The sequence below is a fragment of the Nesoenas mayeri genome, assembly GCF_963082525.1.
Source record: "Nesoenas mayeri genome assembly, chromosome: 3".
In the NCBI taxonomy this organism is placed as follows: Eukaryota; Metazoa; Chordata; class Aves; order Columbiformes; family Columbidae; genus Nesoenas; species Nesoenas mayeri.
In genome coordinates, this window is record NC_137544.1 from 99729654 (window position 1) to 99757284 (window position 27631).

Below are 27631 nucleotides of genomic sequence, written 5' to 3' on the forward strand. Positions count from 1 at the left end.
GCTCCAAGGCAGGTGGTTAATTGACACATTACTACAAAAAAACAAACAAAACAAAAACTAAACCAAAACAAAACAAAAACAAAGAAACAAACAAAAAAGCACAACTGAACAAAAAAACAGTCTTATGACTTCGACAGCGTGTAAGTTACACAAAAGTGCAAAAGAAAGCTCCTATGTCCTTACTGCTCCTTATGCCCCTACATCAGTGTGGCAGGAAGATCTGCCAGGGGAGGTTTAGGTTGGACATTAGGAAAAGGTTCTTCACCCAGAGGGTGGTGAACACTGGAACAGGCTCCCCAGGGAGGTGTCACGGCCCCAAGCCTGACAGTGTTCAAGAAGAGACTGGACAACACCCTCAGACACATGGTGTGAACTGTGGGGTTGTCACACACAGCGACAGGAATTGGACTCGATGATCCTTGTGGGTCCCTTCCAACTCAGGGCAATTTGTGATTCTATGATCAGTTCAGCTAAACCCACCAAGGCCGCGCTGACGGGGCCACGGCTCCTTCCGCCCTCAGGCACCTCCGCTGCCCTCCCGGCCCGGCAGCGGAGCCACCACTGCGCCGGCGCGGTGTCCGCGCTGCCGGCAGGGCCGGGCTGGGAGGAGGCAGCGGAGGAGAGCCGTGGGTATGGCGGCGCTGCAAAGGAGCGTGGTGTCTCCCGCGGGCAGGCACACCGCCTCCCTCATCTTCCTGCACGGCTCAGGTGGCTGCTTTCCCCTCGCTTCTCTCCCCTGCTACCCCGGGGCGCGGAGCAGGGGATCGGCGGGCGTCGCTGCCCGCTGGGAAAGGCGGCAGGGGCGCTGCCTGCGGGAGGCCGCCCTCCTTCCCTCCGAGCGCGGGGCCGGGGTGGCTGCCGCCTCCTCCTGCGCGGCGGAGGAGGACGGGGCAGGGCCGGTCCCCTCAGACCGCGGCGCCCCGGTGCTGCGTGAGCGCTCCGCGGGACGGGCCCGCCGCCACGGCAGCCGCCGGGCTGCAGGGCGAGGAGCAGGGCCGTGAGGTGCAGGGCCGTGAGGTGTAGGGCCGTGAGGTGCAGGGCCGTGAGGTGCAGGGCCGTGAGGTGCAGGGCCGTGAGGTGCAGGGCCGTGAGGTGCAGGGCCGTGAGGTGCAGGGCCGTGAGGTGCAGGGCCGTGAGGTGTGCGTGTCCCCGCGGCTGCGGCGTCCCCTGGGGACAGCGCTGGCCGGGAAGGAGCGTGGGGTGTGTGCCGGGGCGGGGCTCTCCCGGCCCTGAGGTGAGTCCGTGGGACATATTTTAGGGCTGGTGCTGTTATACACCAGCCTGGTTTGCTTCGCCATGAGAGCAGACCTGTTCCAGAAGGTGTTCTCTTAACTCATCCACTCTAAGGGCAGCCGCATGCAAAGGATGATTTTCATAATTAAAACGGCGTTTTTAGGGTCAGACCGAGAGTATTGTTGACACCTTTTGAAAGCTGGTGTTAACAGAGTGACTTCTCTGGGTTCAGAAGGTTCCCAGCTGTGTCTGCTCTGGCTTCATGGCCAGCACCTGCAGCAGGGAGTGACCTGCTTTAGTGACCCCTCTGAGGGTGAGGGGGTGTGTTTCATTGGGCTTTTCCTTCAAGGATATTTCTGACCAGCTAAATAACAACAACAAAGTCCACAGGACTTCACAAAAAAAGGCAAAGAAACCAAACCAAACAAACAAAATCTACACACTGTAATCATAGGTCTTTACGAGATCAAGGCCTTGGGAATCACTTCTATTGAGCTTTCTGTGTGCACGTGGCAACATGCTCAACTCTTTCAGTGTCTTTCTCCTAGTTTTGCTTTTACCTGATGCTTCTGTTTAGTTTAAAAAAGATGTACATGCTTATTAAGTTAGTTTCATTTCCATAATCTAGTTTAATTTTGCTTTTCTCAAATTCTGTGGCTTAATGAGAGTTCGTAACGTGTTCAGCCCTCTTGTTAACACTTAACATTTTAATGCTTGAGGAAAAAATTCTCTCCCATGGTGGAGGAGTAAGGGAAGATTATGGTTAGAGGTTGATTCCACATGTGGTTAAATAGTCTACAATTTTTCATTTTTTGATATGATTTTATTCCTAATGTTTGCAGTGGGGAAGTATGAAAGTGCTTTTATTTGGTTTTGCTTAGCAGTTCCACAGAACAGAATTTCAACCAGCAGTAGCCACAGTGCTGTTGCTGTGGGCTGGCCCGTAAACCTGAATTGGTACCTTCTGTACAGTGCTTGTGATGGGAAGTGGCAGTCAAATGGCATGGATCCATTTTGTTCATAATGCTTGCTCCAGACAAATTGTAACAAGCGGCGCATGTAAATGCAAGATACTATAGAAAAATATTAAAGCGTTCCTAATACTGTACATCAAATTTAGGCAGAAGATCCATTTGGTAGCTCAACAGAGAAGGCAAATGGTTATAACAAATGTATAATAATTTTTTAGACTTGGGTTTACAACTTTCACATGTTGTAACATGCACATTACATGTTGTTAAGTTTAAATTTTGCACAGAAAGAAAATTTGGAAATTCAAGCTATATTCAAAGGGAAAATAATACATATTTTACTTGGCGAGGCGAAGATACTGTTTCTGCCATTGGTCTATTTCAGATTTGGAAACAGACAAAAGGCAGTACTGTCTGTGCATTGTTTGCTGCTTTTTAGTAGTGTTCAAGAAAAGATACAATGCTAAAAATCTAAGAACAGCCTGAAACACAAACCTTCCAGAAAGCTATTAGGTTTTGTTTGGTGTCACAATCTTTTATCTTTCTTCCTCCACCTCCAGATTCTGTTCTTACAAAATCAAAATGTTATTTCTGCGTCCAAGTGCTCAGGGTGATTGCAGAGCATTTGGACTGTGGAGATTCTGGACAGAAGGTCATAGTTAAATTTTGTCTTGCTTAATGAGTTTTCTGTGAACTTTTCATGGATAAACTAGCTTTGTTAACTGCAAATGCTTCTGCTGATCTTGGCGAAGCTTAAGAAATGCGAATAAATAATAAAATATGTGTCCTGCACCATTAAAGAGTTTGTGAAGACCTAAGTATGTTCAAATTCTGTGAGCATTCAGATGGTTGCTTAGGTTGACCTACCTGAGTGTTGGTCTTGTGCACGTACTTGAAAAGCCAAAACTTCTGCTTTCTAATTGAAAAAAAGAGGAGTATATAGAAAACCAAATATTTATTCAAGCCTCCTTAAGATGTGGTGTACATAAATTAGTGACAGTAACCCTGAGGAAACCCTGGAGCGTCTGTTAAGAATCAGAGGTGTGTTTGGACTTCAGACCATGCTACTCACATAGGCAAGGTGCATGTGGGACTGTGTTCTGAAGTATCCAGTTAAAGATGTAACATTAATTTTACTGGTTAATGTAGCACAGAATAAAATTTGTGTCAGTTTTGTGACCCTGTTGCTTATTTGTCACTTGGACTATTTAGGTCAAACAGAAGCAACTTCACAGTTACGCCACCCATGCTCAACAGAAAAAAAAAACTGCTGGATTTGAATCCTTTTGCCTTCCATTTTAATTCTGAAGATGCATTAATTGTATGTGTAAATAAAAAACACTGTTTGTTTTGTTTTGTTTTTTTTTTTTGAGTGCTAAAGCAAGATCTAATCTTCTCCATTGGGGAATTATAATCATTGTAACAATAAATTGGTATATTAATGTGGCATTGTTCAGATGAACCCACATAATGTGGCAGTAAGCCTGGCTTAGGACAGTGAAATTCTTACTTGTGGTTTGGCCATTTTACTGTGAAGAATAGGGTGAGTTCTAAAGTTAAACTGACTGATTTGAGATATAATAATAAAGAATACTGATAACTCAGATTAGCAGTTTCAGTTAATAATGTGGGAGGCTCAACTTCAAACAAGACTAAGGTGCTATGGCCTGAGTGGCAGCAGTGAAATTCAAGTTTGCTGAATCCCCAACAAATTTTTAGGTTGAACATTACTGTATGTTTTATTACTGCCTACTACAAACTATACTCCTTGATGGAACAGTTTCCTCAAGATCAAAGTATTGTTTCACTCTTACTGGAGAGCTGTGTGTGCATGCTGTTCAGAGAGGTAGCAATGAAGTTATGGTGGAAGATACCAGTGATGTAAAGACAAGCTCTAGAAACTGTCTGGTGTATATATGTATAATTGCTTAAAGGAACATGTGCTATCTGCATAAGGATTCATCCTGTATATCTGTTTATAGCACTTCAGTCTGCATGGATTTGCACTGTAGGATGAATTGGTAAGAGTAGGAAAAAACATATTGAGACTCAAATCTCAACCAGCTTTCCAACAGAACTGTGGGATTAAGGACCAGTTTTCCAACAGAACTGTGGGATTAAGGTTTTTGGGGAGCCTGCCAGATATTTTAACCCAAACTCATCTCTTTAGTGCTTCTATAAAACATTGGTGGTGTCTCACTAATACTTCTCTTAAAGCCTGTCTGTGATATTAACATAATTAAATGTGAAGACACTTTTTATTGCTCTTGACTAGGTTTTGAAGTCGTTAACATAAAATTTTACAGCAAAAGCAGTCATCTTTTCTAAGGGTAGCAGGCATTTTATCTCACTTTTTAAGATGCTTAACAGGGATAAAAAAAAATACTGATATCAACAAATAAGGTAAGTTGCAAGTAAGAGGTAAGGCCTTGTGCCTGATTAGGAGATACTTAAGTCATTGGATGTAGTAAAATATTTATTAAACTTATGCTGTGAGGTCTCTGAAGTGATCTCTTTCTAGGAAGTTTTGAGTCCATCTTTCTTGGAAAGGGGATTGAGGTTATTCTAGAAGGTTCTTTTTTAGCATTTTTGCGGATTAATTTTGTGATTTAGAAATTAGGGCAATCTGGTACAAATGTGTTGGACATTGTGTAGTTTTCCTACTAAATGCACAGTATAATTCATGTTATAATCTTCTGTGTGATACAGGTGATACTGGCCAAGGAGCAAGAACATGGATAAAACAAATTTTGAATCAAGACATGGCTTTCCAACACATAAAAGTAATTTACCCAACGGCTCCTGCCAGGTATTGTTTAAAATATTTTAACTGTAGGATTAAATTACTCTATTCCAATACTGTAAAACATGCTTGTGAATATTAGTACAGACTTTCATAACACTTCCTCCTTCTGTCTCATGTGTATGTTTTTTGGCAAAACTGGAGTTCAACAGTGCGTTGCTACTCAGGGACTAAGATTTTAAGTGGTTAAGGGTCTAAACGGTTAATACTTCCCAGAAGTCACAGTCTATAATTCAAATTCAGGTATTGTCCTTATAGTATCTTTCTATCTCCTTAATATAAATAGAAGAAGATACTCCAGTGTGGATTGTAATGACATTATAGAGCCATATTCTCAATCACAATTCTACCTATATTTACTCCCATAAATTAACGACTAAAATATTCTCTTATATTTAATGCCAAGTTTCAGTTCTGAAAGTGGTTAGTCTTTTTGGCGGGTAAGATGTGAAAGATCTTCAGCTGCTAGAGAAAGGAGTGGGAGTTTAAAATTAACATTCCTTCTAGTTTGAATCCTGACTCAACTGTTTCAAAGAGACTAGAGTTCAATATTCGCTGTAGGCACTAATCTCATTATTAAATGACACGGTGTGTTCAGAAATAAAAATATTTACCCCTCAGGATTTGGAAGTTAACGGAGTCAAACCTAAAGGCTAGAAGTTGGACACCTACTTCCATATTTAGCTACATAAAGACATGGCCTTATATTTCAGAAATGTTTGATTTTTCTTAATATAAATTCATTTTAAGGTGTCTGTGGCTCTAAGTTAGGAAAATGTTTCCCTGAAGGGTAATGGGGCTTAAGTTTCTTTCTGAATTTGTGCATAAGTGTAGACGAATGCTGAAAGGAAAAGGAAATTGTGACATTCTACACAGACTTTCGAGGTACAGAGGTTTAAAAGTCAGAAAAAAATTTCTTAGAGGGTATAAACAAGTATAATAGCAGATTTTGTCTGGCAGTTGCTAATACGTGAAAAAAACCTTTCCTTTACCATGTATTTTTATGATCTACTTAGGCAAGAAAAGCAGTTGAGAGATTGCAGTGTGAATGTACTCACTGTGTTGCAGAAAACTTAAGCCTGTGCGTGGAAGTCTTTGAAGCAGTGTGTTTTGAGTTAGTAGGTAGCGAATATGATTTTCTGTAAATAATGTACTCATTACTTCATTGATGACAGGCTAAAGTGATGGCTAGAGTTATCAGTGGCACATCACACATGCTGATGGCTCCATTTCTTCCCTGTCAACACAGCAGGTACTGGAAAAATGCAGGAGTATTTGCTTCCTTATGAAATTGTTTTTTCTTCACATGTTACATGCAGCCAGAGCACCCCAGACCACATCTGTTAGGCCAGTCCTGCACTCTTCCAGCCCAGTGCTCTTTTGGATCCAAATCCTTTTCTCAGTTGTTTTGGTTTCTTTGGATAATTACAGATGTAAACTATGCATAAATGATTAACCAGCAAGATCTCCTGACTCAAATGAGTGGTGTTTTTGGGTAATTTTTGTTATCTAAGACTTTGGATCTCAGATGGGGAGCAAAATAACATTGTAATTAAGAGATGTGAGAAAAGAGCTCCACTGTCTCTTTTTTTTTTTTCAGTTGTGGTTACTTGTGTTCTACTCTAGAACATATAAAGGTCATGCATGAGTTGATTCAGAAGTGGTTTTTAGCGAAATTGAAAAGTTACAGATTCAAAGAATAAAAAAATACCCACACTGTTTGTCTTTGACTGTCAATATGAAGTGTGCTTGGGAACATTAGTGTACAGCTGATAAGCACCATTAGCTGACGCATTGAAATAAACCAGATGCCCTTAAGTACAGTAATGTTTGCCACTGTTTGTAGCAATGCTGAAGTGAAGTTTGTGAAGATGTGTTATTGGCTGAAACCGAAATTACAGAAGCCTTTACAGACCCATTTTATGTTGTTCTGGTATTCAAGTCCAAAACACATTGTGCTTTTTGAAACATTTGTAATAGTTGCTCTCCTTTCTTCCACAGAAAGGAAAAACATGGCCTAGAACATCCAAACTTGAATGACAGACATTAAAATAATTATATCTGCAGTAGGAACTGAAATAGATGATCTGATTTTGTGTATGTGTGCATGTAGGTATGTTTTGTTAAGATTTCCACATGCTTCTGGCACCAACAGGGGAATTCAGCATCCTTGATAATGAGACCTATAGGTAGATGGCTACAGGTGTGTAGTGCTGCTGCTGAAGGTTCTGATCCAGTCTTTGATCGAGTAGAGACAGAGTGATATTCTGGTGGAAAGCTGTGCTGATGGGAGCAAGAGCGTCTGTGGTGGCACAGCCTGCCGCTGCCTTATCAGTTACTGGAGGAGAGTGCAGAGCTTGCCAGCGGGTTTTTACATGGATGATGAAATCAAGGAAAAGCTTAAAGTTAGGCAAGACCATATTAGAATTTCTTGGCTAATACGCTCTTCTGGCAAAATACTGTTAATGTGGATGGAGTTCATACTCTATAAACTCCTGTCCTTTCCAGCATAGCTTACCACATGCACATTCAGTGCTCTCCGGCAGGGTAGTTATGCCAGTAAAAGCACGTTTGATGATATAACTGCAATGTTAGAGGCTTTGGCAGGATGAACTGCAGGTCAGGAACACCTCTTCATGTTTTTGATGGATATAATTCTGCTGATAGATCTATAGATTTGACCTTATGCATTCTTCATCTCTATCAGAGTTCTGAAAAGCATTTTTGAACAAAACATTGAAAATTATTCTTTTTTTTTCCTTTGTGGAAGGTGGATGGGGTTTATGTTTAGGTTTTGTATAGGTTTTATCCCAGGAACTAAAACATATGTATTTTTCATTGACTGCAATGTCAGAGGTTCAGGGATGTTTTGATTCAAGAGTCAATATGTTTGAAAATTATTTTGGAAAACCAGTGCAGCATATAATCTAGAAGAATTCTTGAACATGTTCTCTGGCTTCATTAGCATTGATTTCAACAAACACTAGAGAGGATACTTCCATTTTACAAGTAAAAGCACTACAAGGTTACTGAACTGCATTTTGTAACACTGTTTATTCTTTATAGGTCTCTGTAAAAAGTCACCCCTTTTTAAAAAACATTTAATTATTTCTGTAATGTAGAGGGTCTGTGTAAAGCAGGGGTGTCAAACTCATTTTCACCTCTTTTTCTACTGGCTACATTTATACAGTCCTAAAATTACATTTGGCTGTTTGAAGGCAATTGCGAGGCTCATGTGGCCCCTGGTGAAAATGAGTTTGACACCCCTGGTCTGAAGAATGGTCACCAGGCATCCTCTGGACAAATAAGTGTTTGCAGCACTTTGTCACACTCATTCCCCATGTCTTTTGAAAGTCCTGTGAGTCTCATAAGTGTTTGTTTCCTCAGCAAAAATAAGAGAATTTAGATAGTGCACTTTCCTACTAAAAAAGAAAAACTTGCAAAATTTTGAAGTAAAACGTTTGATAAAAAACATGCTTAGATAAAAAAGGGACAAATGGGTTTGAAGTCTCACTATCATGTAGTGAGAGTACTGGCACCTGAATTTGGAATATGTTTGGAAGTAAAATGCATGTAGCTGGGGCATGCAAGTTTTGCTTTATAAATGAAAATTTTTAGACATTGCTCAGAGAGGTCTTATTTTTGTCTCTGTAATGCATGCAACTGCGATATTAAAAATGAGAACTTGTTTCTTATAGGTTGTTCATTTAACTTTATCTAGCTTTCTTTCAAGATTAGTGCTTCTGAACATAGATTCAATTTGATAAACACAACTAAATTCTTATTTCCTCTCCCTTGTAATGCTAATTTATATATTTAATAAAAGAAACCAAAACAAAACACCAGCTCAAATGGTAGCCCTAGTAGCTGATGCAATCCCTAAAGCCACGTCTACAGTAATAGTTTTAAAGGAACGGGTTTCCTTTTTCCTTTTTTTATTTGGGTCAGGATGGCTACAGCTTTAAATACTGTTTCAGCTGCTACAACTGTGACTTAAACATTAGGTTTCTATTGAGTTTCTAAATCAGAACTGAATACCACCCAATTTAACCTTTTTATTTTTTTTTTTAATAGAAAGTGATAGTTTAAATTGGCATTGCAGGAGCTAACGTGGTGAAGTTAAAACCATTTAGGCTCCACTTGTTTTAATAAGTATACCTTACCTTCTATAATTCCCTTAAAAAAATCTAGGTCAAAGATTCTTTGCGTTGTCTGGCATTCCATTCTGACAGTCCTTCTCTTTAGCAAGTCGAAGTAAACTATAAATACTTCTTGGGCTATTTTGTGGATCCTTATGTCATTCACTCAACATACTTTTCTGTGACCAGTAAGTCTCCATCCAGAATTTTTGTCTGGTTTTGGTGTTGGTTTGGGGTTTTTTTTGGTTTTTTGTTTGTTTGTTTCCCTCCCTTCTCCCACTCAATTTGTTCTCATTTCCTTTGTCTCTAAGTATGTGGATAGGAAGGGCTGCTTGCCATTATATGGCATGGTACTCCATCCTTTCCCCTGAATTCACATCTTTGCTGGGCTGGTGGTGGAAATGAGTTTCATCTCACCGTAGTCCCCCTTTGGCTCTCTCACAAAACCACCAGACGGTTTGGCACTGTCCAGCTGCCTTGGCAGAGAGGCCTGGGACTGGAAAAGCAGCGGGGGTACTGCAGGTCGGGCTGGAGGTGGATTGGCATCGGGGAGCGTGCACAGCGCCTATCGAATGAGGTTTGGCTGAAGCAACCATTATTAATCCTTCACTTTTGTAAGCCCTAACCTCATTCATAAATTCAACACAAAGAGGTCTTTTTAGAGGTGGAGGCTTGAGGGACCAATGGAAAGGGTTTTGATAAGATATTTTGCATAATAATGACAGAAGCATGCTTGGATGAACTTTTTATTTTCCTTTTATTTCTCTTCTTGCACTAGGTGAGGAAAACATATGGATATTCATACATGCAGTGCTTACATCATGTACTAAATACCATGTGGAATGCAATAAACACTTGTCAGAGATACTTTAGTCATGCTTCGGGAAAACACAGTAGAACATGATGGCAATAACCTTGGATTTCTAATCCCTTTAACTACATGGCGCTCTTGGACATCTTCTCGTTTTTCTTCTCTCAACTGTTTTCCAATACAGAAGAGCTGGAGACAGTGGTTTTTATATGGCCCCTCCAGCAAGCAGTTGTGGGGTTCTGTGTCATTCTGTGCTCTTGCTTTACAATCTTTTCAGGGGTGTCTCTGCTTAGCTGGTGCCTTTCATCCATCCTCAGTGGTGTTTGCCACCAGCTTGTGAAAAGTACCACTGAATCCAAGAGTGTCTTTCAAATCCTGTAATGGAGAACTGCTTCAGTTTGGACCCTGGTTTACCTCTTGCCATTTTCTTTCAGTGAATTCATGAAGTACCCACTATTAGGTGGTTGCTGAGAAACTGGCGGTGTCTGTAAAAACTCATTTACAGTCTTCACAGCCATCAAGTTATTGCCATTTCTCTGATTAGTACAAATCTCCACCATTTACACCAACAACCCACCCCACAAACCAAAACAAAAACCCTACTCAACAAAACAACAGAAACAAACTCAGAATTTGACCTGCTGACTTTTATGTCATCTTCTCTTGCAACTTCATCTTGAATGACTAATATTTGTCCAAAGTAACAAAAGTTGTCAGCATACTATTTCCTCAGATAACCATTCTGTACTGACTCGGTTAGCTCCCATTTCAGGCAGGCTACGTCTAGAACAACTCTTATCAAAAACGTTTGCATATGGTTGAGCGAACAGGCACAGCCTGAAATTACTCCTCATGGAGGTGACTCTTGCGTGCCTTTTTTTATATTTGTTTTTTAAGGTTATTTCCAAGTTAAACTGTTTTAATTTCTGACACGTTTTATACTATGTTACCATACTGCTTCCTTGCTAAGGTATGTTGAACCTCAGTTTTAAGGCAGGATATACCTTGGACTAGAGATTTGAATTACACTTCTGATTTGATTAGGTGGATTCACTGCCTTCTCCCACTCTTTCTTTTAAAATTCAGTTTCTGCTTCAAGCAGACAGAATTGAAAAGCAGAATTACGAACCAAATTTTCTATTGCCGTATACTAGTATCAGCAGTGAGATGCTAGCAGAGAATTTGGGACTGGGAAGTAACTTTGCTTTTATTGGAAAAACCTGCCATGAGCTTTAAGAGAGTCAAGACTTGTTTCTAGAACTTAAGGAGTCTAGGAGTATTCTCTGTAGATTTTCTTGAAGGGATGCATAGACTTCTAAAAGACAGCATTACAGTGACTCATGTGATTCTGTGCCTCCTGAGAGGAGATGCGTTTGGGAAGGAAGGAAGCAAAAGTAAATATTTAAAAAAAAAAAAATATTTTCCTCTTTCTTTCTTTGAATCTTGAAGTCTAACTTCACTGAAAATTCTCAGCTCTGTCTGACATCTTGGGAAGTTCTGTCTGGAATGTGAAGAAAGCTGTAAACCAGCACCTGTGATCTGGGTTTTATGTGACTATTAGCAGGGTGATCATAGCGCTGAGTGTGAAGCCAGGGATACTATTGTGCATCAGGAGAAGTTGTTTGGGGAAGAATATTTACGATTTATCAACATGCTGTCTGTTACTCTTATGTTTCTTATTTGAAGCAGCTAGTAGTGCTGGCTTCTCTTTTAACATGAAACGTTGGACAAGGATAGTGATTTATTAGGTAACGAACAAAAACACCTGCGGTTTTATGTGAATTGCAATGCTAATAGCATCATTTGGTGATAGAATCTGACATGATTTTAGATCTGAATTTGAACCTTGTATAGTGCTATTCAGTTGCTCTCCACTTTGGTTAACTTAAGATAATTTTAAACTATTTAGCACAATTCTAAACATGGTTAAGAACGTCCACACTATATAATCTGTGCTCCAGGAAGGCGGAAAAAGATGGTGTTACTGCTTCCTGCTTTCATTGTATTTTCATCATTGGTAAGAAACTCACATTAGCAGAAGCTAACCTATCTTCACTTTATGAAAAATTACTTCTGTTTGAGTACGTGTTTAGAAGATTGAAAGGATGAGAAATACTTACAGAGATATTGCAGGATATATTTTTCTTGTAAGACGTACAAATATTATATGTAAGATCATCCTGAAACTGCAGTCTCGTGTAAGAAGTGTGTGCGTGAGAAAACAATTGTCGATACATGCACACCCTTAAAAAATAAGACCTACAAAGTAATCAGAAAACATGTTCTAGAGTGATTTGAGGATGTTGGAAAGCATTTTAAAGATTCTTTTCTTCTAGGTGCCTGCAGTTTCCTAAATGCTCTTTGATATTAGCGTGCCTTTTCTCTTTATTTTTAAATGTTAAGAGTTAGTTCAATTTGTAGAAAACCATGTTTCAAATGTCTCTTAAAAATGGATACAAGTTTGGAAGTCCGATATTTTCAAGAGAGAGGGTTCTTGATTGTTGTTTTCTTATACAGATTTGAATCTTTTGAGTGCTCCAGAGCAAGCAAAACAAAAACATGCACTCCTTTTAAAACTAAACAAACAAAAACAAACAAAAAAACCCCACATACAACTTGAAGAGCTATATATTTTCATTCCAAGTTTCAATAGCACACGTTTTAGAGGCATGGAGTTGTATTTTTAGTATCATTTTTGAAAGACAATAAAGAAAGTGGAGTATAGCAGAAAGAATCATTTGGACTAATGTTAAAAGTTTTGGTTTAGCTTAGGAAAGCAAAAAATCAAACTTAAAGCTGACCATTGGGTCGGACACTGTTCTTAACTGACCACGCTCATCTTGCTGGATGGAATTCTCACTCCACTTTATATTTCTTTGCTCTTGTGTCACTGTAATGTACGGAATTTTTCTATTATTTTTTTCTTTTGTGGTTTAATTGCATGAAAAAAATTTGTGCTGTATTCTTGGAGCTGTACAGATGGTTCCATGCCAAACATATTTGTTTACCGTGGTAATGTCTGAGTTGTAGTGTGCCAACTAATAAAGGGATTTATTTAAGGAACAAGGTGAATGACTAAAACAGATGTGCCAGTTGGGTGAACCATTAAAAGAATCTTACTTCTCATCTTTATGTGAAGGTTATTTTTAATGCATTTCTGAGAAATCAAGAGTGGTTGCAAGGATGTTGAGACAGCTGAAAGCACCTTGTCCATTTGCTTGGGGGCCTTCTGCTATGGACTTAAGACACATTGGCCTTTCATCTGTCTCACTGAAAAATTTGCAAAGACAGCAGGTACAAGTCATGAGTTTTGACATTTGATCAAGTATTATAATCTCATCATGGATTTTGTCCTATTTGTAAATTATATGATTCTGTCTTTCAGTTGTGGGGAAGCCTGTTTTAGTATTTCTGTAATGTAATACAAATATGTATCTTCATAACATGCAAATCCTGCATCATCGTGCTGGAATAATCCTAAATCCTTACACATCTTTTCTGACACAAATACAAGGTAATCTGGTTTTATTAGAAAATAAAGCATTCTGACTGCTAAGCATTTTAACCAGGATTGATCTCGAAGTCTGAAAGTTCTAAAGGAGCTAAACCATGAATTAAATGCTGCTTGCCCAAGGGCTTAGTCTGTTGCACATCACATTGTCCAAGTGACTTCCAGAAACTCCACTGATTCACTTGATATTTTTGACCATACCATCTCCTCTTAGCATTTGGAAGACTTTTGTGAATTAGAGATTTGTAATCTTTCATTCTTAGGTGTTGATCAATTCATTTGGAAAAAATCCTGGAGTCAGTGGTAGCACTAAGGAGAAGTTAAACCAAGAAAAGCAAGAAAATATCAAAAGCATTTAAATATTTTTTAAACTTAGCTTTAGTTTGTTGAGTGTACACAATATTTCCACTGAACTTCCTTTAATCTAGTAGATGCCTTTTTTCTAATAGACAAGTAAGGGCTAATTAAAAGAAAAAATGTTGATTCTGGTGCTTAAATATGTGGTTTGTTTTGAATTAAGTAAAGAAGTAAATCTGTGTTCTATTCACACAAGTTGAAAATGAGAGAATATTGCTCTTGCGTGCTCCTGGTAGTGGCAGTATTTCTGGTTTAGAAATAGCCATTTATGTATGTGAAGCCTCTCTGGTATTAATAAAGGCAGAATTTGTTCCTTCATTAAGAATAATTGAAATAGCGACTTTCTCATTTTAAGTTAGTTGTGTTTTTGTTTCATGCTAGTACTGTAAAAAAAAAAACATCCAGAGAGAGCACAGAAGTCAGTGTCAGCTTTTTCAGTGGGTTCCCATCCAGCCAAATTCATCAAGGCCTGTCTGTTTGCAAGCAATGATCGTAATCTGATCTGAGCCCATCTGAGCTTAGGTAAAAATGAAAAATGTGCCCCCTGATTAAACATTGCAATTAAGGATTTTAGGGAGCTTGGTTTTGAGATGAAGCATTGATCTTGTAGCAGTATGTTTGGTGTTAAATTATAGAGCCATTGCAAGGCAATTAGATCACCTTTCTTGGGATTTCGTGGCTGCTTTGAATTGTAGCTTCCTTGGTTATCTGAGGTTTGGGCAGCATGTTAAACCATTTAAAATATTAATCTGACAACACAGTATTATGGCAGGGGGGAGTATCATGTCTCTAATTGTGTCTGTGCACCATTTCTTTCACTTATTTTTATGAGGTACCTACCCCATTAAGGTGAGAATAACTGTATTTATTTAAGAAAAAGAAAAATTGACAGAAGGAAGAAGCTTTTGCAAATACCTAGAGGTTCATAATACCTACCTCCTGTCAATTTCAACAAGAATGAGACAAGTAAATCTCATAAAGTCCCACAAAGCTGTCTTGTTTAGCAGTTACTTCAGTTTGTCCTATTCCAAGGTGGATTTCATCCCCGACTTTGCTTAGGATTAAGAACATCTTGACAGTTAAGATTTAAAGTGTTGAGCTGACCTGATGAACCTTGACATTGAACTGACCGAAACTTGCGTTTTACATAGCTTCCAAATGCTGTCTTCATTCTCGAAGGACCGTGTTTTGAATGCAAGGAAATGCAATGTGACTGGATATAAATGGAGTTAGACCTGAAAGAGATTCCTTCTCTCCTTTACCGGAGAGATACTGTATTTTTTTTATTTATCAGTTACGCTGAAGGCTTTTGATCCTATGTTTGGTTAATCATCTGTTTTCTTCTCTTCCACCATTGCAGGCCATATACACCTCTGAAAGGTGCCATGTCCACTGTGTGGTTTGACAGGTATAAGATCTCTAATGACTGTCCAGAACACATTGAAAGTATTGATTCCATGTGCCAGGGTCTCACAGAGGTGATCAACGATGAGATTAAAAATGGTATTGCAAAGAATAGGATACTAATAGGTAAGAGAGCCTTATTAATGTATTTATTGTAATGGTTTTTAATTGCTAAGAGATCATCTACTTTAATTTATTATACTTCTCTTCAGCAGCCAATGCTCAAGAATTCTGAATCTTTATGGAAACCTGTACCAGGTGGGGAATGTGGGTAACTGTAGGCAGTGTCCTCAAAAATGTAACTTAAAGCTGTTTTTATTGTAAATAGTCACTTGTAATCGTTATTTAAAATACAGAGTGAGCAGTGTTATGCTTTCAAATGTACATATTTTTACTGTTTCCTTTTAGCCCTTTTCAAGAATGGAAAGGCATACTTTCCCAAAATTACTTGTATTTTGGAGAGTGGAGACGTGGCATATAAGTAAACAGGAGCTTTTCCTTACTGCTCTAATCAGTTTGGGTTAAGTTAATTCATAGGGGAAAAAAATTGCTTGTTATCCATCACTAAAGATAAGCATTTGATAACAAATGAAATATCAGCTGTCATAGCTCATATGTGTCTATCTTCCTGTCTCTTTTAATTTCCACTAATTGCCAGTAACTTTCGCAGTACTTCTGTGAAATAGTGGGATGTTGAGGCACAGAATTTGAGGGCAATGGAGTAGCCTGTGTCAGAGAGAGAATGAGAATTCACAAGTCTTTGGCTCCCTGTCCCATCCCTAGACCACAAACTATTTCAGGTTGGGGGAAAACGTCTTAATGTAGGAACTTATGAATCTATGGCTGACTAAGTCATGCCATCAGACCTTGGTCCGGCCCCATGTTGCTCTCTGAAGGCCTCTGTTTACTTTCCCTTTCTGGCTAGTTGCCCTGGCTGCAGAATGCATTGTTTTGGACAGCTGTCAGCACAGACTCTTTAATCTGTCTCTCCTGTGTTATACCTGCTGGCTTGGAAACAGCGGAAGAAGCACAGGTGATTTTCTATAGAGTGAGCTGGGAGATGTTCTGTGTACAAATCCAACTCATTACTAGGATTTTGTCCTTTCTCTGTAGCCTTCAAAATTAGAGCTAGTGAGACTGGAATATGAAATTTGTTTTACAAGTCATAAGCAGAGTAAGGAAGTTGGTATGTGCCAATTGTTTCAGCCTGCAGGTTCTTTGGAAGTCCCCATCTCTCTGTTTGCATTCCTCATCTGTAAATCACAAATAATTGTACTTATTTTCTCACTGTTGAGAGCTTTGATTTCAGGCTTCCAGAGTAAGGCACTGTTTCCTTGCCTCTGTGACAGAGACTACATGTCTACGTCCTCACAGCTGGATCTAATATTTGTGCAACATGCAAAATAAGGCAGCCCTGAATTAGCTCCATCCACAGTGCAGAAGGAGACCCACATGGATGCATAAAAAATTTGCTAGTGGAAAATGAATTGTGTCACTTGTGGCTGCACAAGATTAAGTATTATCCTGGAAGAACTTTGTGCCTTCTCTGCACAGATTTTGTTGATTAACCAGTGTGTGGTCCAGTGGAGAATGAAACTTAGGGATCCTGCAGGGTTTCTGTGTGTAAAGGTTGGGTTTAGTATCAGTCAGAGTCAGCCTAATGTGACATTCTTAGTTGTTTCAGGTGGGACTTTGTGCAAATAATTGTCCATCTTCTGGCATTGTTTCTTACAGGAAGTTAGGAATTCTGTAAAAGGCACCTGGTAGCTTCATAATGTTTTTGATCAAAAGAGAATATGAGGCTAAGGTTTGATTATGAAGATATAGTCAGTATGTCTTCACCAAACTCTTAACATTCACTGAAAAAGGAAAAATGAGTGGCCTGAAATTTTTCTGAGTTTGGGAGAGATTGATGTACAGGAGATAATGGAAGATATGATCACTTGCTTAGAATGTCAGAGAACTAAGTCCTATCAGATCTTTTTAGATTTCTCTTTGAAAAGTCAGGAATTTCCATCTGGTACAAGAAGAGGAGCCTTGATGTGACAGAGGGGGAGCAAACAGTGGATTTGTGACTGCTGCTATGATCGAGTTGGAAGAGGCACCTTTCTTGAGGTGAAGGGAAAAGTAAGACAATTAGAGGAAACCGTGGTGGAGTTTTGCTATGAATATTTCCTCTGTTCATTCGGTTGTGTTGAGTCATGTTGGAGATTCATAATGGGGATACTGGAACGTATCGTATCGTATTATGGGAAGTAGAGACAAAATAGTTGAGAGAAGAGACTGGATGACTTGGGAGTCTATGAAGAGCAGCGTGGGCCTTTTCAGGTAGGTCACAGAAGCCAAGAGAGCAGAGCAGTTGCATGAAGAGGTGGTTACAGGGAAAGAAATGGTTGTTAAAGGGTCAAGGAGAACTGGGTTGTGGAACTGTGTTTTGTAATGAGTGGGAGTTTTAATGAGTGGAAAGAAAACAAAATTACTATGAGGAGGGTAACAAGATTGAAGGTTATGGTTTTATATGGAATAACAGACTAGAAATTACAGGCTGAGGGTGAGTGTCAGATATTGTTAGATGAGGGCAAGCGAGGTGTTGGGCAGGCAGGAAGGTGGGCAGCTGCTGACAGCTCAGAGGTGTGGGATGAGAAGGCAAGATCTGAGGGAGCACCATGCAAAGGAGAGTAAGTGGGAAGAGAGGGCACGCAGTGGAAAATGAGAAGCCAAACTAACACCTGGTGTTCTGGGGGATGATTCTTCTGGGGCTATTCAAACTTTCCACAAGGCTGAAGATTGTGGGTACAGTAAGGTCATTACTTCTGAAAGAAATTATATCCTGTGCTGTTTGTTTCGGTAACACGGTTAGCTCTGAAGTCCACAAGTAGCTGCTTGTAGAGCAGAATTCTCAAGCTGGGCATGGAGACCGGTTTGTGCAATTCCTCTCCTCTTTTTCTATATCAAGAAAAATATAGGTGCAGCCATGTTTTTAACAGCTACTCTGTGAATCTACTGAAGAATTACTTAATTCACTGGAGGTAGAGTCTATTATTAAAACCTCCATATCAGTTCAGTGTAACAACCAGCACACAGTAGTACATGACTCATCCACCCATTACTGTTTCCTGATGGTTTCATGAGTTGCTCTACTGCTTATACAGAAGTCTTTTGAAGGAAGTGGAGTTCTTGTCCATTACAGTTTATTTCCCCTGACCTTGAGGGAAGAAGGGGAGACTGAATGTGATGTATAATTACTCAAAAATAGTTATATCGTTCCCAGAATTTGATAATGGAAGTCACTTTTTAGCCAAACATTCCTGTTGAGTTACTCTGACTGGTCTTCCTGGCCAAAACACTTATTGCACATAATCCTGTAAGTAGGTTTATATTGACTTTGGAGATAAAAGAGGACGATAAAATTAGTCAAATTCTGACAGTTGGAGCTTTGATAGTATCCCATCTTAAAAAATGAATGTATTCCTTCTTTATAAATGCCTGCATTCATTGCTAAATTACCTAAACAAGCCAACAGCCACATTTTAACATGTGGGACAATAATTTCTTTTTCTATTTAAAGTTGAGTTGGTTTTTCAGGTGGTAGTGGTTTTGCTTTGTTTTCTTATGGTGTTTTTTTGTCTGGTGTTCTTCGTTGTTGTTGGTTTTTTTATTAGCTGCTTCCGTAGTGATAATGCACTACAAAATAACTCCTCTTATGTGGAAATTGTCAAAGATTTCAACAATCTTATTGAAGAATATGTTAGAATCTCTTGAGAGAATCATCCAAGTCACATTTAGAGCATTCTGATAGTGCTCACTTTAGTTAGATGTGCTTCAGTGAAAGGCAGTTTTTTGTTCTCTTTTTTTTCTTAATTTATCACTACTTTCTTAATTTTTCAGGTCACATTTTGTGTAGCACAGAAATGCTGATCCAAGTATATTGGTCTCTGCCACCTGTAGTCACTTGTGTAAGCAGCCAGTGAAAATAAACTTTCCATAACAGTCCTGTAGATTTGACTGTATGCCAAAAAACACTTGCATGATTCCTGACCCCTTGTACTGTAACAATAACATAAGACACACAACCACTTTTTGTTTATTGCTAGGCTTCTTACAAAGCTACTGAACCATGGTGGAAGGAACATGAAAGCTCTGTGCTTCTTGTAAATATTAGCATTTCCGTCTCTCTCAGTGTGTGTGAGAATGGGATGGGGAGGAAATACCTTGGCTTTGACATCCCAGAGAAAGAGGATTCTGTAAATATGGGAAGATAAACAAAAATCAACAATAAATTGTTAAAATGTTGGGTAGACTACTTCACCTACAATCTTGGTATTTTATGTATTTGGCTTTTAAGCCTTTTGCTGTCACTCATCCTATCTTGTATCTTCTGTCTTTATTAGGAAAATGTTGCCTTTCATTTAGAGGCACTTACTGCCTTGCTTTAACAGAGTAAATTCATGGTTTTATATTGTCATTTATCACTGCAATTCAAATGAAGTTTCTTTCTGTAGCACCCATTATGTGGCTTTGTGGTTTATCTAAATTATGCCTATGAGATGCTGTGCTCAAAGCAGTACTGTTAGTCCATCCACCCCGTAATACCAGCAAACATATTAATTTTCAGTGCATTTGCTCTTATTTTTTTGCACCTGAATGGACTATTTATTTTTCTTTTGGGTTTATACTACTCCTTTTATCTCCCAGTGTGCAAGCAAGATACACTTAACAAAACATGATTTTCATTTTGTTCAGAAATCTTGAGTATGTCTCTGGTTTCTAAGTCTTTTGCTGTCACTCATTCAGTAGGAGATACAAATGCTAATAATTTTAAGCAGAGACTAGGATCCACCACTTGTCACTTTGTTTCCCGGCTGTTGGTGGTGTCTGTATTAACGTATTTAGAAATGAAGGTCTTTGAGAGGTAGCATATTCTCGGTTTCAATCTGCGTAGTGATTGATAGGCTTAGCAAATAATAGTGAAGATTAGGAGTAAATAAGGCTCACAGCAGTAAAACCAAAAATAATTCAGTCATAATTCAGCCTTAGTAGAAAATCTGTTGAAAACTTATGCTTACTCATCTTTAATAAATGCCTGAATTCAGTCCAAAATTAAATGGATGGATGGGCTTTTAGAATGCTTGAGAGTCATGTGTAGACATGCCACAGAGTGCACATTAACCTGTATGTACTTCACAGTCGTGCCTACAGGATCATAGAAGAGTGAGGCTTAACAACGTTCACTAAACCATCTTCATGTGTCAGTGCAGGTTTAGTTCTATTTAGGCAAATTCTTACCATTGCTTTTCTGACTACTTCTGAAGATTTCCATTAGTGAAAGGTTCGTACCTTTCCAAGGCAGCCTGTTTTTGTGCTTAAGTGTTCTTCACTTTGGAGAGCCTATTTTCTAGTTTCTTTTCTGTGATTCAGTTTAAAATCATGAATGCCATGAGCATGAAGAATAATTTATTCTCTTCCCCTTTCCATGTTTCACAGTTATGCTGACTGTCAAAATGACAGGTAAGTGTTGCAGCAGGGCTGTGCTGTTGTCCTCAGAAATAACCAAGAAAATAAGATAAGTAAAGCAAGCCATAGATTTGGTAGAGTAGCATCTTAGTAAAAATTGATTTGAGACTTTTCATGGATTTAATTTTCCTTTTAGGGCTAAAACTTATGATTCCTTAGGTACACATGTTGGGTTCCCATCTGCTACCTGTATCAGTTGAAAATAAAACTGTGACTGATTCTGATTTTACCGCAAGTTGGTACATTAGAAACTATTGTATATTTGTTTCTACAAGAAAGCAGTAAAACTTGTACCACTTAAATATGCAATTCAAAATGTGTTTTGACTGGTTAGAAGGTTGGGCAGCAAATTGATTCATGTTCCTAACAAGGGGAAGTGGCCAGTCAAGGGGAGTTACCTTTGTTCTTGTGAAGGCTCTTGGTTACTGAGTAACAAGCAGAATAAAAAAGCTATTAAGGATGGAAACCATTCAGTGCAGTTCTGCTGGTGTGTAAGGTTAGTGGTTAGTGAAGTTTCACGAATAGATTAAAAGGAGAAAATCGCTGCTGTGAGGAAGCTCACTTGGGAAAAAGTACAAGTTTGAGCACTTACACAGGAGCAGTATTCAGGGAGTTCTGTGGAGAAAGGAATTTGCTGTTCCACTGGCATTTGTACTCTCCGCTGATAGTCATATATGAGCACTGTTAAATGTATATAATACTTCCATTCATGTATGAAAAAGGAAGGTTGAAAGTCAGCTTCTTCGCAGATAATATGTAGAACAAAGTTTAGCCGTTACCATTAACAGAAGGTAAATCGCAGAAAGCCCCTAGGGAGAGTGGAAAGTAAACTGAAATGTTTAGGGAAAAATTCTCAATAAAAAACAGGGTAACTCTCAGTTAAAATATCTAAAGAAAGGAGAAACTGAGAATCAAAAATGCTGAGAGAATGGAAAGAGAATGAGGCAAGAGCATGTAATGTATTGTGATTAAAACAGAATGGGCAAAGACAATTTCTAATTGTGCTAGTGTAGCTTCGTACAGCAGAAGAGTATTTGTCTCTCTTTGCACTGGATGCTGTAGCATTCATCTCTTGCCAGTTCGTTAGCAAAGCTGTACTGATAAATTTGAAGAAATACAAGAAAGATTAAGAACAACTACTAGAGAGAAATTAGTGAAGAAGTATTGCTTCAAATAAGCATCCCCAAACCCACCCCTACACCCAAATCCCAATCTTTATCTCATCAAAGACAGGGCTTAGCTTCTCTTGTTCCTCTGTTGGTTCTGTGCTGTAATGAAGCAGTTTCTGCTTCTGCCACTCAAACTCAGGTGAGATGAGCTCAAGGTCTGTCTCTGCAAGGAGCAGAAGATCTGTACTCAGCGCAGATGGCAGGATTCTTGCCGTGATTTTCTAGTGTGATTTCTAGTTTCAGTTTGGATCACTTTTAAAAATTATACTGGAAAGCCTAAAGAAGCAATCTGGTTTGTTGTTTCCTAAGTCCATAATGATTATCTATAACAAATTGACTACGGCGTTTTACAGTCAGGTCTGTATGAATCAGGAAGCAATCAGCAATGTCAAACCTCTGTTTGTTAGAGAGGTATTTTTTCTGTAAAGAAGAATTGAAACCTAAAGAGCTTTCTGAAATCAGGAAGAGGTCATTGCAGGCATTAAATTGGAGCATGGGGGGGAAAGCAGAGTTTTTAGCATTCTGTTGTGTACAGGGCACAAGAGAGAGACTAAATAAAGAAACCTTTGTGCTAGATAATAAAGTTTGTTATTTTCTTAGATACAAACTCAAACATTGTTAGACCAGCTACAAAGAAATGAATAAAGCTGAAGATAGACAGTAGGTAAATATTTGGTTTCCTGAACTCAATATAATGTTGAAGTGTCATCATGGACCAGATTATCGTTTCAGACAGATATAAATGAGGAGCAAATTACAATAAATCAAGATCTTTAGTGGAAGTGAGCTTGAGCTTTTATACAAACATTTTGATGTTTAAAAGGCTCCTAAGGCCATTTACAAGCTCTGGAAAGAAGGTTTTATCACTGAAAATTGTCAGCTGTGATAAGGGTTTCTATTTTATTCAAGCAGGAATAAATTACATATGAGAAATTCAGTCTTTGTTCACTGTGTTACATCATTGTATGGCTGGGGTAACCTTAACATAGTTACAGATGATATTCCCACAAAGCCTGTTTTGTTTTTAGTAAAGTATTGCATGTGAGTTTCCTTCTGATTCAAATGTTTTAATTGGGAAGTGTGATGATCCTGGAATTTCAGCAGATCTTTCTCCATTAGCAAAGCAAGTTATGAGCAGCTTGCTTCTCACTGCAAAGGGGCCTTGCCTCAAAACCAGCACTACACAGAAGCAGATTTGAGCTCATAAATGCATACTCGAGGGAAGTTTTTTTGCAACTGAAAGAAAAGTGCTTTACGTGATTCCATTTTCTATGTGCTCACCTTTTAGCCTGTTTGTAAACGTACTTTGTAAGGCAGGAAAGTTAATGCAAATAGTTAGGTGCTTTCCTGAACTGATATCCTAATCATTGCAGAGCCAACACTTTTAAACTGTTTTGAAGCATTCATCACAGATCTCTTAAAATAGGTGTAAGGGGAAAAGTGGAAAATGAATGTACTTGTTATGTGAAACCTATTGGCAAATTCTGCACTTTTATGTACAGCATTTGTACTTCTTGGAAATAGATTAGTCTCAAGCAAACGGCTTGCTCTGTTCTGCCCATCTAAGGTTGAAATGTTGCTGTGTCATTTTTGATCTGGATTAACACTGATGACACAATCTGCTTAGCAATGCTGTGACATTTACGTATTCTTTATGCTGAGGTCATTGGTGTACATAAGCAAACTTGTACTTTTGTGTTTTGCTTACATTCTGACTGTCACTTCATACATTTTTTTTTCTATCTGTATCTACCTCTTTTTTTTCCTTGATACAAAATTTGAATTCTTATAAAAGTTCTTGACAGAGCATGTCTCTTACATGTTATGTCAAATTTACACTTATACCGAAATAATTCTTCTAATAGAAAAGAATTGTCTCCAAATGCTTATGCAAATTGGTATGTTGGAAGCATTTACCATACAGCATTTACTCAGAGATGGTTGTGGTATTAAGTGGTAAACTTCAGGTTTTCCCCTGGAAAACCCAAATTGAAAGAACTAGTCCTTTGTATTATATTTTCTCATAGTAGTATGAGCCACATGAAAGAACCATTACCTAATAGTCTTCTAAACAGAAGGTGACTGCATTGTCAAAGACTGCTGGTGAGTAATTGCAGATAGTGTTGCCAGATTGTGACTAACTGGGTACAAAATTTTAGATTAAATCATTTACAAACTAGTAATGATTTTTCAATGCAGCTTTTTTTTTTTTCCCCTGTGTTCTAAAATACTTAAAAGGGACTTTTTATATGTGGACAAAGTATATCTGTATTTATTTGTAAGCAAATGCACAATGGTCTCGTAGAGTATAAATGCTACTTCTTTGGTTTGGAGGTGACAGTATCATTCAGAATGACTGAAAGGAAATGAAGAAGTAAATTATCAGATGTCACACAGAAGATAATAAAGGAAACTTCAGCACAAGATGATGTTGCTTACATAGCAACTTAGTGGAGCTGTTGTATTTTATATAGTTTCTCAGAAGGCTGTATTTTTCTCTGTGAATGTGGGGTCAATGGTTTTGAATTTTTGTGGTTACTATGACACTTGTGCAATGTATATTTTTGTTGTTGTTGTGGAATTCTTTTCCATGTGATGAGAATCTGTCTGGTAGGAAGTAATGATGCATATGAGAGGCTTGTAGGACTATTCTCAATATTTTTATTTTTGTGAAGACAAGTTTATTCAAAATTTCAAGTGATGTGGGCTGTGTGAATTTTTAAGGTGTGCTCTGACCGTGTTTACCCACATTCATTCCTACTTTTCCTAAACTACTTTTGCTTCTGAAATGCCACTGGGCACTTAGACATAGTACGTTTAACTTTGAACTGGTTAAAGATTGATTTGTAGGGCAAACAGCAGGTCCTGGCTTTATTTACCAAAGATAAATATCAGGGTATTATCAGCCCCCTGGGTACATACCTAAGGGATCCCAGGTATATCTTCTAGTTTGGGGACACAGCTCTCCTAATTTGGTTAAGGACTATGTTTGAAAAAGGAAAGCAAGGCTCTGGTCTTCTGCATTGTGTGGTCTTGCTCTTTCTCAGATCCAAGCTCTGTAAGTCAGGAACCTGCAGTTACCGCCCTTGGTTATGATCGTGTCTTAAGGCTTCATGGTGACAGTAAAGGAGAAAGAAGAATTCAGTTGCAATTCCAATCAGAAAGTCATGAGAAATAAAAGAAATGTAGGGGAGAAAGAAAGAAAAGGGAGAGAGGGAAGGAAGGAAGTCTGACGAGGGGCGACTGAGGGAACTGGGGCTGTTCAGCCTGGAGAAAAGGAGGCTGAGGGGAGACCTGATCGCTGTCTGCAACTACCTGAAAGGAGGTTGTAGCATGGAGGGGGTTGGTCTTTTCTCCCAAGTAGCAGGTGGTAGGATGAGAGGAAATGGCCTCAAGTTGTGCTGGGGGAGGTTTAGGTTGGGTATTATGAAAAAGTTATTTACAGAAGGAGTTGTTGGGCATTGGAACAGGCTGCCCAGGGAAGTGGTAGAGTCACTATCCCTGGAGGTGTTTAAAAGGCATTTAGACGAGGTTCTTAGGTACACGGTTTAATGCTAGAGTTAGGTTAGGTTATGGTTGGACTTGATGATCCTGAGGTCTCTTCCAACCAAAATGAATCTATGATTCTATGATGGGAGGGAGGCAAGAAGGAAAATACTTCATGTCTAGATTAGTCTAGTGTATTCAGGAGAATTTCCTACACAAATCCTACCACATCTTCCAGTCATAACATAGAATGGACTGTGAGCTAGAAGGGCCTCAGACCTATTGGAACTTGCTGTAAGAGGATTCTCCATTTGGAACAGTCTCACTTTGACCAAACTAATGTTTACGATGTGCAGCGCATTTGCCCCTGAGATTGCATGGGCCAGGGATGTTCTGTGTGGCCCCAGGATCCAGCAAAGCACCACAGTTGCAGGGTGTCACTGGGCTCAGTTTGCCTGCTTCCTGGCATGGAGCTGCTGTCATGGCCTTTCTGCTGGTTGCCACCTCTCTGCCACAAGGGATTTCAGCAGATGGTCATTCTTCACCCTAGTCCTTATCTGGATACAGTCAACAGCCTATGTACTGTGTCCTTGAGAAGTACTGCGGTAGTCTCGGTTTCTTTCCTAATGAACAAGCATTGGTTGTGTAAAATCATGCCTGAGGAATTATCTCACATATAGAATAAGTGTGGCTGAAGAGACGTATGGAAAACAAAAGGCCATTAGTTCAGAGTCCTGTTAGAGCTCAGGTGGGGTGCATTACAGTTTTTCCATATTTATTATCTATCCTAAGGTGCAACAACAAAAAAAACCCCTGTGTACTAGCCTAGTGTGGTGAATGTTCGTTGATTATGTACAGTGGTGAAGTGAATCTTTTGCGTGTGAATGCTACTAGCTGAGCAGAAAAAATAAGTTGAATAAAAAACCAATGAGAATTATCTTTGTTAATGTCAGAGAATATATGGCCACAGTGTTCAGCTACCTGGTAGGAACCATAAATGAATGGCAGCTGAAGTAATGGCATTTTGGCTCTTTTTTTTTTTCTCAGTAATGAATGTTCAGCAGTACTTCAGCTCTACAACTTCTTAATTGAATCATGCTTTACTTGAAGAACACTGTGGCCTTTATGTTACTTGAGATTTTTTTTACTGCATCGTGTATAAAATAAACAAATCTGAGCATGAAATTAAATTGTATGCTGGGTTACAAAGGCATATAACAAAATCCAATCTTTGTTTCTTTTGTTGCATCCTAGGAGGTTTTTCGATGGGAGGCGGAATGGCGATGCATTTAGCATATAGGTTTCATCAAGATCTGGCAGGAGTCTTTGCTTTGTCTAGTTTTCTCAATAAAGACTCTGCTGTTTACCAGGTGAGTGTGTAGTAGACTTTATGGAAAAACTGCTTAACTAAAAGAAAAGCATGATAATTAAAATTGAGTACAGCATGTTTATTCATCTGAGGCAATTGATTAATATTCTGAACTTATGACATTTCCTGGAAATTGGTAAGCAGAGTATTAGGGATGTGAGGCTTTAAAGCTGTCCTTACATGATGTTTTGTTGATTTTTTGCACAGACAGTACAATTATTTTATTCTGAGTAACTCAGCCTAGAAGGCAGATTAACAAATGAAATGCTTTGCAAGTTGTCCTTGATTGTTAGAGAGTTCATGTAAGTGTAACTATTCTTCGAAAATTTGTGGTGAATTATAATACTCATGGGCTCCATCTGCTGTCATGATCTTTTTATATTTCTCTTACTTGGAGAGGGATATAGACCTTAAAGTAAACCCTATCATTTGTCAGGAGGTAGCACACTGGAATTTGAAGCGCAGGATTTCTCCAGTGATATTTCCTTGTTCACTTTTGTAGAGATAGTACGATATCACCACTAAAAGGCAGGTTAATAAATGAAATGCTATGTAAATTGTCACCATGTAATTGTAACTATTCTTTTAAGAGTCTTAGTGATGTGTCTTGACTGTTTCTTCTCCATCTAGGCTTTGAAGAAAAATGAAAGTGTTCTTCCAGAATTATTTCAGTGTCATGGAACTGCTGATGAACTAGTTCTCTACTCATGGGGTGAAGAGACCAACAAGATGTTAAAGTCACTGGGAGTATCAGCATCACTTCATACTTTTCCAAACCTTCATCATGAGTTAAACAGAACTGAAATAGAAAAACTAAAAACCTGGATTGTAGAGAAATTACCTCTTGAAGCAGCAAATAAATAA

General features: G+C 38.9%; 1 protein-coding gene across 1 annotated transcript; it reads left to right on the plus strand.

Annotated features, from left to right (window-relative positions):
- Positions 1 to 632: 632 nt before the first annotated feature.
- Positions 633 to 27631, plus strand: LYPLAL1 (lysophospholipase like 1; the record flags this gene model as incomplete). The annotated part of the gene is made up of 5 exons (XM_080342221.1): positions 633 to 708; positions 4914 to 5013; positions 15186 to 15355; positions 26653 to 26768; positions 27398 to 27631. The coding sequence occupies 5 exons, from the start codon at positions 633 to 635 to the stop codon at positions 27629 to 27631; spliced, it is 696 nt and encodes a 231-aa protein (XP_080198347.1).